This window comes from Pseudoliparis swirei, chromosome 5 (genome assembly GCF_029220125.1).
Source record: "Pseudoliparis swirei isolate HS2019 ecotype Mariana Trench chromosome 5, NWPU_hadal_v1, whole genome shotgun sequence".
NCBI lineage: Eukaryota > Metazoa > Chordata > Actinopteri > Perciformes > Liparidae > Pseudoliparis > Pseudoliparis swirei.
Window position 1 is genome coordinate 2,154,299 of NC_079392.1, and position 14,685 is coordinate 2,168,983.

Sequence of the window (14,685 nt, forward strand, 5' to 3'; positions counted from 1 at the left end):
AACATGGTTGCTGTTATCTAGACGAGTGACTACAGGTGTTACACTTCTGAGGAACACACACACACATCCTGTAAGGTGTGTGTGTGTGTGTGTGTGTGTGTGTACATGCTTTAACCAGTACAGTACATACTCTTGGTGGTGTGTGTGTGTGTGTGTGTGTGTGTGTGTGTGTGTGTGTGTGTGTAAAAGTCACGTTCAAGAGAACTGGGTCATGTTGCCTTTCAGAGAAATAGAAATAACTAACGTCTGTTTAAGTGCGTCAATTGTTTCATCGAAAAATAGAATCAGTTTCTATTTTCTTGTTTTTCCAGCCGACATGCGGCGTGTTTCACCGTGAGTCACTGTGAGCTCATCAGGCTGTGTGCACCGCTGTGTGTAGCTGTGACTTAGTGTGCAGCATGCAGGTGAGTCCGTGTGTGTTGTTAGAGGAAGAGAGTGGCTGTTGTTTTTATCTTGTACATAAACTACCGTCAAAAGTTTGAGGTCATGTAGAAATGTTCTTATTTTTCAAAGCACTGTTTCTTCAATAAAGATAACATTAAATGAATCATAACTCTCTCCATAGTTAATGTGTAGATGACTATTCTCTGGTGTGTAATGAAGTCTCTCCAGAGGTGTGTAGAGGCCCATCTCCAGTGTTCTGATGGTACATTGTGTTATCGCCTTAGAAGACTAGCGGAGGGGTAGAAAACCCTTTAAACCCTTTTTATGTGAGCGCAGCTGAAAACAGTTATGCTGCTGAGAGAAGCTATAAAACTGGCCTTCCTTTGAGCCAAAAGAAGAACTACATTAATATTTACTATAAACATCATTATTCATAACCTCCTCAACGTCTGGACTAGATTTTATATTCATTAATAAATAAAAGTGAGAGTTTTCATGGAAAACACCAAACTGTCTGGGTGACCCTAAACTTTTGAACGCTAGTGTCTCTTAACATTCTGGATATACATCCTCGATGCCCGTGGAGCCGGTACCTGGTGTAGGCGGTTAACGTCTTTATTATATTTTATATTCATTTAAAAATTAATTTGATGAATAAAAGTGAGAGTTTTCATGGAGAACACCAAACTGTCCGGGAGACTTCAATCTTGCATTCTGTCGTCTTCGATGTCTTTTGTATATCCATCCATTTGTAAATGACATGCATGAACGGCGAGAGCGGAGGTGTCCGATGGAGCGGGTTCTGACTCACCTGGACTTTCTTCAGGGCCACCGAGGTGTTGTCCAGCAGGTACCTGGCCCGGTACACCTCGCTGAACTGGCCGCGGCCGATCTTCTTCTCAATCTGGAAGTTTGCCAGCGAGTTGTGGCCCATGTCTGGTTGCAGTGGTTTCTGGAGATGATAATAATAAACAGCTTTGTTAGCATTGATGCGTGCACACACACACACACACACACACACACACACACATACACTTTTTTCAAACACTGATGATATCCAGACATATTTCTCCATTAATGTGCATCTATCTCCATATCATCTCCAGAGGAAAGACGCTGAGGCCTCAGGTCCTGTCGTGTGATTGGCTCTCGGCTTCAGGTGATGTGACAGGTGTGAGGCCGCATCACCGAACTAAAGCATACAGATCAGGGGGCGTCAAACTCATGTTCACCGTGGGCCACACCAGCCTCTTAAAGGGCCAGTGCACCTGAAACATAAACGTAGAGACTACTCGAACATATTGTTCAACAACTCTCGTTGCATTTGATTGTTTATTTGAGTTTAAAAATATTGGACAAAAGAAAATTTCTCCAATATTACGACGTAAATCCACTTAATTTGAAACCTTCAAAATAAAAGCACGGGATATTTTGCTTCAATGTCTTTAAGAAAAGGCGATCCCGTGTCTTTCAAGACACTTTTCATGTTACATTCATACAACGTAGATACGGCTACAGGGAGCCAGTCAGGGTTAAGTGTCTTTGCTCAGGGACACATGGAATAGGGCGGGGATTGAACCGCCAACCCCCTGATTGGAAGACGGACCTCTGACCACTGACACACAGTCGCCCCAAATGTGCTAAAACAACCGTCTGAGCTCCCTGAGGAAGAGGTGAACATAACATGTCCCCACATGGATAATAATCTAATCATTATTTAGCCGGTGTTACAGTTCCCAGGAATCCTCCTCCGTCCTTCTGTCTGCCAAGTTCTATCGCCGACAGTCTGGCGCTGGACCACAGACCACAAGACTCCTCCTCCTCCTCCTCCTCCTCCTCCTCTTCCTCGCCGCCGCTCCTCGCCACACGACTGAAACACTCACCTTCAACAATTAAAAAACCACGAGAATAAACCAGAATGAGCCCCTCGGATATCTGCGTGACCTTTGCAGCGTTTTGGTTGAATGTGGACGAGGCGGCAAAACAGAAGGAGACGGATATCAGAATACGTGACTCGAGACGGAGGAGAGAAGACAAAAAGAGGAGGAGGAGGGACGGAAGAGAAGACAAAAAGAGGAGGAGGAGGTCACTGGAACACATCAAGAGTGACATCATCACACTCACATGGCGTCAGTCGGACCAGAGGCCTCAGGGGAACATTTAAATAATATTATATAAAGTTGAAAAGGTGCAGCAATAATGATTATAACTGATTATTTTTATTAATCAACTTAATATTTCGACGATGAGATTCAAGGAAACGTTTAAAATTAAATTAAAAAGAAAATAAAAGTGTTGAAAAAGTTCAAAAAGTGCAGCAATAATAATTACAACTGAAATTAAAGTGTATTCATGATTATTATAATTTGTTATTTTTATTTATTTATTTTTCCTGTTTTCCTCTTTACAATTGAAAATTGTTTTCATATTGTGGATTATCAATAAAATATATATTAAAATAAAGAAAAATTGAAGTTTTTCCAACTTGATGTTTATTCTGTAAACTGTCGGAGTCGTCACATTTTAAAATGCCCACGGTAACGTCGTTAACCCCAAAATAATCAAGTCCCGCGTGACATCGGAGCTTTTCTCCCTCGCGGTCGACTGCAGGCGACCATTGTTTCATCGTTAGTGGCCAACAAAACATCTCAGAGCGAAAGGCTGCGTGTTTAAAGTGATGTCACCACTCATTAAAGCGTCAAACCCAATGACTGAAGAGCAGATTAACCCACGTCTTTATTGACCAACACACACACACACACACACACAGTGACAGTTAAGGATTGCTCATAAAAGCTCTAAACTTTTAAACTTTAAAGACGGCAGCCGAAGGAAGTTATATTATGTCCCAGTGTGGACTGTATGTACAAAAATAAACACAGAAGAGAGGCGGAGTGCAAAGACTCACATTGAAAAGGTGTGGCCCTCCGGTAGAGCGAGAGAGAGAGAGCGAGGGAGGGCGAGAGAGGACAAGAGGGCATTGCTTTCACTCGCCGCGTGGTCGCTTGACAAATGTTACGGCGAGCCCGTAAAGCCGCTGTGACAACCGCCTGCTGAGAGCACAGCCCGGCTAATGCGTGCTGGCACGCCGGCCCCCTAATCACACATTTACATATGCAATGACCTACATCTGCATGTCAGATCGCACACTGTCCGGCATGATTAACGCCCCCCCCCCCCCCCCCCACTTGCACTCGGAGTCGCCCTGGGTGGCGGCAGAGGCCGGCGTGCGAGGGGCGAGCGGGCGGCGAGGAAGGAGGAAGAAGACGGGGCTGGAGGGAGAGGAGGCTGGTCTGTTTTTTTGGCAGCCAAGGGGCCGAGCTGCCAGGCGGGATCGTGTCAGCCGGCGGCGCTCGGCATGAGACACTTCATTAGAGCTAATCTGTTTAGCAGTGGGCAGTGGATGTAAACTTCACAGGCCATTTGAGGGCCCCCCCCCTGGCCCCAGCCTTCAAAGGGCAGCCGGGGCCAAAGGAAGCTGAGTGACGGGTCGTCTCATCCGCCGCACACGCGTGTCACACAATGAGGAGCTCCCAGCTGAAACACACACACACACACACAAGAGGGGAAGCCACAGAGGGATGACCCTGATGAGCAGGAGTCAGGTGACCTATGACCTATGACCTATGATGGTGGCGATAACCCAAAGTGGAGCTTTGAGTAGAAGTGTTGTTGCATATTTACCTGAAATCAATGAATTGCTTAAATATATATATTTAAGCAATATATATATTATATATATATATAGATATATTATTTCTATATATATATATATATATATATATATATCCAGGGTTCAGATGCATGTTGACCAATAGATTGAGACCTTTCCAGGACTTTAAACCAAATTTCCATGACCAAACATGGTCACATGTTAAAGACCATAAATGATCACTACCTAGAGTACGATAAATAAAGACCATAAATGATCACTATGTACTGTACTATAAATAAAGATTAAACATGATCACTATCTACAGTACTGTAAATAAAGACCATAAATGATCACTACCTATAGGACTATAAATAAAGATTATAAATGATCACGATGTACAGTACTATAGATAAAGACCATAAATGATCACTACAGTACTGTAAATAAAGACCATAAATGATCACTACCTCCAGGACTATACATATAGGTCGTGATAATATAAGTAAAGTTAGTTCCACCATTTGTTTTTCTATTCTTTTACTTTCTTGCTGTTCTCTGGACGTCTGCTGAGCTTCTTCCTTTGTGGTCGATGGGGGGCGAGCTGCAGGGGACGGAGATAAGTGGCAGCCGTGCAAGGCATTATGGGTAATGTCTGTGAGGGACAGTGGCGTCGAGGGTATAAAGGTGACACACGACCGCCATGGGCTACTCACTAGCAGGGGGATTGAAAAGAGAAGGAGAATAAAAGAGAGAGAGAGAGAGAGAGAGGGAGGACAGACATCTCATCGAAGGAAGTGTGATACGGGTTGCCCAATAATGACACCGTTGCCAAACACAACTGACAAGACACATGGAGAGTGGAAGAAGGAATGCGGAAGACAGGGAGACGGAGTGAGAGAGAGGGGGAGGAAGGGGGGAGGAAGGGAGGGGGAGACAAGCAGCAGAGGGGCGAGGGTGTGATGTGACAGCCCAGCAGCGCCAACGGCTGCCACAGGAAGGCCAGCGGTGGAGGGAGAGAGAGAGAGGGAGGGAGAGAGGGGGGGGGGGGGAGAGAGAGGGAGAGAGAGAGAGAGCTAAAGAGAGAGTGGGAGATAGAGGGGGGGAGAGAGGGAGATAAAGAAATAAAAAGATGGAGAGAGGCAGAGAGAGAGACAGAAAGAGAAAGAGAGAGAGAAAGAGAGGGGGAGAGAGAGAGAGGGAGTTAAAGAGATGGAGAGATAGGCAGAGAGAGAGAGACTCCCGTCCTCTCTGAACCGGCTCTATTCCCACATTGATTTGCTTCTCGACCTCGAAAAGTTTTATAAACCAAATAATCCCAAAATGTTTTATGTGCTTTGGTGTCGACAAAATTAGACGACAGAAAGAAGAATAAAAGAGGAGGAGAGGAAGGGATGAAGTGACGGGCGTATTAAGGGCAAAGAACGTCTTCAACGTGATGATCGCCTGCAGCCACTCTGGGATGTCCAGACCTTTACGGCCGCCCCTGAACTCAACACCTGTGACCCGCGGTCGTCTTTGTTGACACGCCCAGCTCAACATCGCCTCCCTCACAGAGGAGATCACGACTCGTCGTCAACGAGGATCCACGTCTTTCACGCCGCGCTGCCAAACCTTTGAAAAACGAGATTCAACATTCATCTATTTTATATTTTATGACGTTAACGGAATCTTTTGGGATCGTAACCGATGAACTTCATGTGCACAGATTACACGACACATTTAAAGTTTATCATATTTGCAGCTATGGACGTCATCTACGAGACGGGGAGGAAGACGAGGAGGAAGACGAGGAGGAAGACGAGGAGAGGCAGGCGGGGGGGGGGGGGATAAATGATTACTACCTATAGTACTATAAATAAAGACCATAAATGATCACTACAGTACTAGAAATAAAGACCATAAATGATCACTACAGTACTAGAAATAAAGACGATAAATGATCACAGCTTCGTCGTCTACAAGAGAGACGGGGAGGAAGACGAAGAGAGACAGGGGGGGGGGGCGGCACCATGCAATATTCATCTTCAGCCGACCGGCAGGATTCACCCCGAAGGTGAGACATATATATACAGGACTGTCTCAGAAAATTAGAATATTGTGATAAAGTTCTTTATTTTCATTACAAATCAACTGAAATATTGCAAGCCTTTTATTCTTTTAATATTGCTGATTATGAAAACTCTAAAATCCTATCATAAAATTTTAATATTTCCTCAGACCAAGTAAAAAAAAGATTTATAACAGCTGAGTGTTTGTCAAGGCTCAGGAAACCCTTGCAGGTGTTTCGAGTTAATTAGACAATTCAAGTGATTTGTTTAATACCCTACTAGTATACTTTTTCATGATATTCTAATATTTAGAGATAGGATATTTGAGTTTTCTTAAGCTGTAAGCCATAATCAGCAATAAATCAGAATAAAAGGCGAAAATAAAGAACTTCATCACAATATTCTAATTTTCTGAGACAGTCCTGTATATTCTTGTTCCTCTCCTCAAAAATGTGCTCCACAACCTCGCCGCCTCGTCTCAGCGCTTACAGACGGATCCACGTCTGTCAGGCTCTGCAGTGACGATCAAATCTGATCTGGAGGGAGGGGGGCGGGGGGCAACCTCGCCAACCCCCCGCCCCCCTCCCCCCTCTCTGACTCAAAGAGCAAATGCACCATTAAAGATGCACACATCCAGCCCCGTTTACCTGATGCATATGCATCGTAGTTCTGGAGGACTGCCGGCGCTCCAGAACCTTCATATGCATATCCTCCTCAGGAGGAGAACCTTCATCTGCAGATCCTCCTCCTGAGGAGAACCTTCATATGCATATCCTCCTTAGGAGGAGAACCTTCATATGCATATCCTCCTTAGGAGGAGAACCTTCATATGCAGATCCTCCTCAGGAGGAGAACCTTCATATGCAGGGGTCCCCAAACTTTTTCCTGTGAGGGCCACATAACGTTTGCCTCGTCTGCTGGAGGGCCAGCCGGGGGGGGGGTGAGAAGTGAGTGTGCTCACCTATGCGCGCGCATCACAGCTCAGTGGTGCGCGCGCATCACTCACGCTCGCTTGCAGACAGCATTTAACGGAGCTGGGGGGGGGAATTACAGAGTGGGGGGTGGAGATTTCACCCTGTTATAATAGTAGGGATAACACTGGAGTAGATAAGCGTGTCTTCTTGTCTGATCAATACGCAACTGTGAGGTGCGCGAATGGACCGAGCGACCAGCTGCTGATCACTCACTCAACAGCCCGACTTGCAGTGAGCGGTGCACCGAAGACTCATTTTGACCCAGGAAAAATCCTGGATGCGCGCGCCACTCGCTGTGAGTGCTGCAGCATTTAACGGAGCAGCGCGTGCGCTCTGATCGCTCTTTTAATGAAGTATCGATACTAAAAATATGCTAAATCACATTGTTTTTAACGTACGGGTACTTTGTTAGTATCGCTACGCGTGACGGCAGCAGATGTATCGGACTAACATCCAAGCTAACCTAACTTCCCAAACGCTGTGGACATCTGAACGCTGATTGGCCGAGACGCGACACGTCCCATCAAAGATGTTCTATTGCAAAGAGCACCACTCCACATTTTCTCCGCGTCTCACTGCAATCTCAACGGCAGCGGGCCAGGTGGAAAAAATAATAAATCGGAACGCGTCTCTGATATTGTTCAGGGGGCCGGTCCACATGGGGAGGCGGGCCGGATCCGGCCCGCGGGCCGTAGTTTGGGGACCACTGTTCATATGCATATCCTCCTTAGGAGGAGAACCTTCATATGCAGATCCTCCTCCTGAGGAGAACCTTCATATGCATATCCTCCTTAGGAGGAGAACCTTCATATGCAGATCCTCCTCAGGAGGAGAACCTTCATATGCAGATCCTCCTCCGGAGGAGAACCTTCATATGCAGATCCTCCTCCGGAGGAGAACCTTCATATGCAGATCCTCCTCCGGAGGAGAACCTTCATATGCAGATCCTCCTCAGGAGGAGAACATGGGGTTGAGGAGCAGAGCCTCGTTGACAGACTGTGAGTCTCCACTTCCCCCCAAATGAGGAATCAGTAAAACAAACTAAAACATGACAGATGAAAGTTCTCCGTGTTCAGCAAACTGTTTACGGTGTGAACCGACAAACAGAAAACACCTGGAACCATAAAATGACACACAATCAATTGCTGAGAGACCAGCGTGTGTGTGTGAGTGTGTGTGTGTGTGAGAATTAGTCTGTATGTGAATGTGTGTGTGTGTGTGTGTGTGTGTGTGTGTGTGTGTGTGTGTGTGTGTGTGTGTGTGTGTGTGTGTGTGTGTGTGTGTGTGTGTGTGTGTGTGTCAACGTTCCCAGTGTTAACGTGAATAAACAATTTCCATGAGTTTTCCAGGTTTTCCATAACCGTACGGATCCCGAATAACAATTCAGGAATGTTTTTGACCTCTTCCCTTTATCTTGCTTTTTTTTTAAACAATAGCTTGATTAAAAGAATAAATATTTATACAAATGTCTATTCTTTTAAATCAAATTCAGAGTAAATTAACATAATATAAATTCCATGATTTTTCCCAACATTTTGGGAATTAATTTTTTCTCCATTTTTCACATTAACAATGTAGTATTTCTGATTAATTTAATATTAAATTAATTCATTCATTCATTCATTTCTGATTCATTTAATTAATAATTTAATTAATTAATTTCTGATTCATTTAATATTTAATTAATAATAATAATAACTTAATTTAATATGTATTTAATCATAACCCCAAACTTCTGAACGGTAGTGTACGACCTCACATTGACGCTCCGACCCCAAAACAACCGGAGCTGTAGTTCAGAGCAGCGGCTCCGCGGCGTGTGTCCTCCTCTACCTCACAACCCCAGTGAGCCGCCTCGCCCGGGGGGTGTGTGTGCGTCGACCTGGGGTTGGAAGGTGGGCACGGCCGCCGGCCGTCCTCGTGGCTGCGTGTCCATGTCCATGGTGCGAGGAGCTCTTGTCCTTCACACCTCTGAGAAGACAAGCACACGGAGGAGAGCTCCCGGTTAGCCGGCCGCACATCACCCCGGCTCCACCCCCACAGCGCAACATTCCCCAAGAGCCGGGGAACGCCGGGCGTCTCGCTCCGGGGACTCAGCGAGAACGCCGCCGTGTGCATCCCCTGGCATTCCTGCAAGGAAACCCTGTGCATTACTGAGGATACCAGCAGTTACTAAACAGGGCTCTTACACATTTTGACCAATGGATTTCCAGGGCTTTTCCAGAACTTTAAACCAAATTTCCAGGACTTTTCCATGATTTTAAACCAAATTCCATGAATTTTCCATGACTAAACCAAATTTCCATCACTCTTTGATGACTTTAAACCAAATTTCCATGAATTTTCCAGGGCTTTAAACCAATTTTCCAGGACCAAACTGAAATCTGGGTTTATCCATGAAACAGTGACAACATTTAGTATTTAAACTGTGAATTCCAAAGCATACAGTAAACATTAAATTAAACAAATGACCAGCGAACTTTACAGTTGAGGTGCGTTCACTTGCAACGCGGGAAAAAAAAAATATTGCGCCACCAGTATGGGAGCGTACGCCGGCTAATATTTCGAGCGTTTTTCTTCAAAATCATATTTATTATTTCAAACTGGGCGTAAATGAACGTGTGAATATAACAACATCTCCATGACTTTTCCAAAACCTGTGATTTAAGTTTTATTCAGGACTTTTCCAAGCCTGGAAATTAACATTTTAAAATTACCCCATTCAACGGCTAACGGTGGATTTTGGGAAAAACGTGATTCCAAATGTAAAATTTAACACGCGACGCGATTAGTGTCCGCTCGGCCGGTGCGTGATGACAGACGCTCTGCAGTGGGATCGCTTCCCCGTGCGGTCGCATCGCATGGCCGACAGTCTGAAGGGATTAACACCGATTTAATCATAATTCACAACACGGAGACCAGATGTCGCCCACAGGTACGCATACGCTTAGAGAGCAGGTACACCAGCTGAGGCCATGGGAGGATGTGTGTATGTATATAAACATACACACATATAAACATATAAATACATATATATACACTACCGTTCAAAAGTTTGGGGTCACATGGAAATGTCTTTATTTTTCAAAGAAAAGCATTGTTTTTTCAATAAAGATAACATTAAATCAATCAGAAATACACTCTCTACATTGTTAATGTGGTAAATGACTCTTCTAGGTGTAAACGTCTGGTTTCTAATGAAATATCTCCAGAGGTGTATAGAGGCCCATTTCATCATCACTCCAGTGTTCTGATGGTACATTGTGTTATCGCCTTAGAAGACTAATGGATGATTAGAAAACCCGTGCAATTATGTTAGCACTGCTGAAAACAGTTATGCTGGTGATATAAGCTATACAACTGGCCTTCCTTTGAGCTTGAAGTTTGAAGAACAAAATTAATACTTCAAATATTAATCATTATTTCTAACCTTGTCAATGTCTTGACTATATTTTCTATTCAATTTTCAATTCATTTGATAAATAAAAGTGAGTTTTCATGGAAGACACAAAACTTTTGAACGGTAGTGTATATATATGTACATATATATATATGTAAATATATTTACATATATATATGTACATATATATATATGTAAATATATTTACATATATATACAAATATATATATATATAAATATATTTACATATATACAGGACTGTCTCAGAAAATTAGAATATTGTGATGAAGTTCTTTATTTTCTGTAATGCAATTAAAAAAACAAAAATGTCATGCATTCTGGATTCATTACAAATCAACTGAAATATTGCAAGCCTTTTATTCTGATTTATTGCTGATTATAGAAAACTCAAATATCCTATCTCTAAATATTAGAATATCATGAAAAAGTATACTAGTAGGGTATTAAACAAATCACTTGAATTGTCTAATTAACTCGAAACACCTGCAAGGGTTTCCTGAGCCTTGACAAACACTCAGCTGTTATAAATCTTTTTTACTTGGTCTGAGGAAATATTAAAATTTTATGAGATAGGATTTAGAGTTTTCTTTAATCAGCAATATTAAAAGAATAAAAGGCTTGCAATATTTCAGTTGATTTGTAATGAATCCAGAATGCATGACATTTTTGTTTTTTTAATTGCATTACAGAAAATAAAGAACTTTATCACAATATTCTAATTTTCTGAGACAGTCCTGTATATACATATACATACATGCATACACATATAAATAAAAACATATAAATATATATACATACAAATATCTAAATAAATACATATACATAAATATATACCTAAATATACACATATATACAACTATATAAATATACACATAAATATAAACATATATATACATATATAAATATACACACATATATATAAATATACACACATATAAATATATATATAAATATACACATATATATATATAAATATATACATATTTAAATATATACATATAATTAAATATATACATATATATATACATATAATTAAATATATACATATAATTAAATATATAAAGATATATATATATATATAAAAAGATATATAAATATATCCATATAAATATATAAATATATACATATAAATACATACATACATATATATTTGCTGTGATACACACGCTAGTGGACAAACATCAACGAGGGGAAGCAGATGAACAAAAGGTTTTGCATGAGCTTCATCTACAGATTTGTGTTTAACACCGCCGTCTCTCGTGTCTCTGCCATGTTTTATTTACATGGCGGCGAACACGCAAACACAAAGTGACACTAACACATTAGAGTTCCACACAAAGCTAACGCACACTGCACAGTGGGACATTTGCATGTTTTCCAGTAGAGCGAGTGTCCGTCTGTCCGCGTGCAGACCCGTCAGTCTGCCACTGGCGTCGTACTAACCGCCTCGTCTCCCTCGTCTCCCTCGTCTCGGTCGCCTCAAACCTTCCCGGCCAATTAAAAATCCCCCGGCGCACAATGGAGCGTGGCGCTGCAGCGAGGAGCCGCCGCTCCCCTGATGTTGTCAGTCCCATTCACGAAAGGTTAATAATGCTAATTAGACATCTGCAATATGCAGTGTGTATATGATACATATATCATATATATATCTATATATATCTATATATAGATATATATAGATACATATATCATATATATATGGTATATATATATATATGATACATCATATATGATTATATATATATACACACACATATATATATATATATGCATGGCACTGCGTGCTGTGGGTCTTTTAAGGAAAGCATGTGTATGCGTGTGTATGAGTGTGTGTGTGTGCACGAATGTGCGCACGTGTGCATGTGTGTGTATACGTGTGTGTATGCGTGCGTGTGTATGCGTACTTCTGCATGTGTGTGTATACGTGTGTGTATGCGTGCGTGTGTATGCGTACTTCTGCACGTGTGTGTATACGTGTGTGTGTGTGCATGTGTGTGCACGCCTGCATGTGTATGTGTGTGTGCGTGTGAGTGTACGTTTATATGCATGTGTGTGTGTGTGTGCGTGTGTGTGTGTATGTGTGCGTGTGTGTGTATGTGTGTGTGTGTGTTTCACACTGTGGCTCTTCCTTCCGGGGCTCTCCGGCCTTCATGGAGCTTTGAAGCTCGTGTAAATAACGGTTCTCAACTCTTCGTCCTCCTGGGATCTCGTCCTCCGTATCGGGAATATCGTCTTCTGAATTTACATGAAATAAAAAAAGCATCAAATCAAATGTAAATTAATATATATATATATACAGGACTGTCTCAGAAAATTAGAATATTGTGATAAAGTTCTTTATTTTCTGTAATGCAATTAAAAAAACAAAAATGTCATGCATTCTGGATTCATTACAAATCAACTGAAATATTGCAAGCCTTTTATTCTTTTAATATTGCTGATTATGGTTTACAGCTTAAGAAAACTCTAAAATCCTATCTCATAAAATTTGAATATTTCCTCAGACCAAGTAAAAAAAAAGATTTATAACAGCAAAACAAAATCAAACATTTGAAAATGTGTTTCCAGGTGTTTCGAGTTAATTAGACGATTCAAGTGATTTGTTTAATACCCTACTAGTATACTTTTTCATGATATTCTAATATTTAGAGATAGGATATTTGAGTTTTCTTAAGCTGTAAGCCATAATCAGCAATATTAAACGAATAAAAGGCTTGCAATATTTCAGTTGATTTGTAATGAATCCAGAATGCATGACATTTTTGTTTTTTTAATTGCATTACAGAAAATAAAGAACTTTATCACAATATTCTAATTTTCTGAGACAGTCCTGTATATTAAAGTCCCCACTGCAGGGGGGGAAAAGGAGAACTGGAAAAAAAACATTGTTAAATGCTTTTTTAATTATTTAATAAAGGTATTTCTTAAAGCCAGCTGTTGCCATGATGCGTGTGAAGGCCTGAGTCTGGTGAGCCACCAGTAACACCATGACCATGTTCAGAAATATAAAAGCAATGACATATATATATATATATTAGGGCTGTCAATCGATTAAAAAAAATTAACTAATTAATCGCACAGTTTGAAATTGCGATTAATTAATCGCGATTAATCGCGATTAATCGCAATTACAAGTTAAAAGTTAAAAGTTCATTCTTTTTAAAGACAAAACTTCACACAGAGCTGTGTTTTCAAAGGGGCTCCTACCTATAAAGGGCCAGCGAGGTATTTAATATCGTGGATGATAAATTGTTTCTTCAGTGAAACATCAGATTAGTAAAAAAAAAAATTATATTGAGACCCCATTGGTCCTGTCATCTTTAACATTGAACACAGCAGAACCAGTGGCCTTGGTAACTGACTGACATTCAAATATGTCACGTTAACCCTCTGGAGGCTGGGGGCATTTTATACATTTTACAAAACAAAACAAAATTCACCGTTTAACCCTTGTGTTGCCTTCGGGTCATTTTGACCCGAATCAATATTACACCCTCCTGCCGCCTTCGGGTTCATTTGACCCCATTCAATGTTTAATGTCGGTGTTCTTTCGGTAGTCAACAAACAAACATAAAGTGCCTCACACTTAAACTTGGAAAACAATATTAATTCTAATAATTTTCTGGAGGTTTTAATTGCTGGCGTCAAATTGAACCCAAAGGGTAAAATATGTTAGTAAATATAAAGGTAACAGGAGGGTGAAACATTGAATCGGGTCAAAATGACCCAAAGGCGGGGGGAGGGTGTAATATTTAATCGGGTCAAAATGACCCAAAGGCAACACAAGGGTTAAAAGTGTTTCTCTTCTTTTTAAACACAAAACTTCACACAGAGCTGTGTTTTCAAAGAGGCTCCTACATATAAAGTGCCAGCGAGGTATTTAATATCGTGGATGATAAATTGTTTCTTCAGTGAAACATCAGATTAGTAAAAAAAAAGAAGTATATTGAGACCCCATTGGTCCTGTCATCTTTAACACTGAACAGCAGAACCAGTGGCCTTGGTAACTGACTGACATTCAAATATGTCACGTTAACCCTCTGGAGGCTGGGGGCATTTTATACATTTTACAAAATAAATTAAATTCACCGTTTAAAGTTTTTTGCATGTGACACACCCCCACGTGTTATACATCAAACATTCCAGAACAATCTCAGCTCTGAAATGAGCCTCATTGTCCTCGCGCCGTGTCCTCTGGTTCTC

At 41.4% G+C, this 14,685-nt stretch overlaps 1 protein-coding gene across 2 annotated transcripts in view; it reads right to left on the minus strand.

Annotated features, from left to right (window-relative positions):
* nek7 (NIMA-related kinase 7) overlaps positions 1-9,012 on the minus strand; it is a 61,451-nt gene extending 52,439 nt beyond the window's left edge. Inside the window, exons 1-2 of one of the 2 annotated variants that reach the window (XM_056415156.1) lie at positions 8,944-9,012; positions 1,196-1,336 (exon numbers count right to left, since the gene is read on the minus strand). In XM_056415156.1, the coding sequence (XP_056271131.1) occupies positions 1,196-1,336; positions 8,944-9,003 (201 nt within the window). In that variant the 5' untranslated portion in view covers positions 9,004-9,012. Of the gene's footprint in view, positions 1-1,195; positions 1,337-8,815; positions 8,889-8,943 lie in introns of those variants that run through there. The other variant, XM_056415155.1, reaches the window with a different exon arrangement.
* Between the last annotated feature and the right edge of the window lie 5,673 nt (positions 9,013-14,685).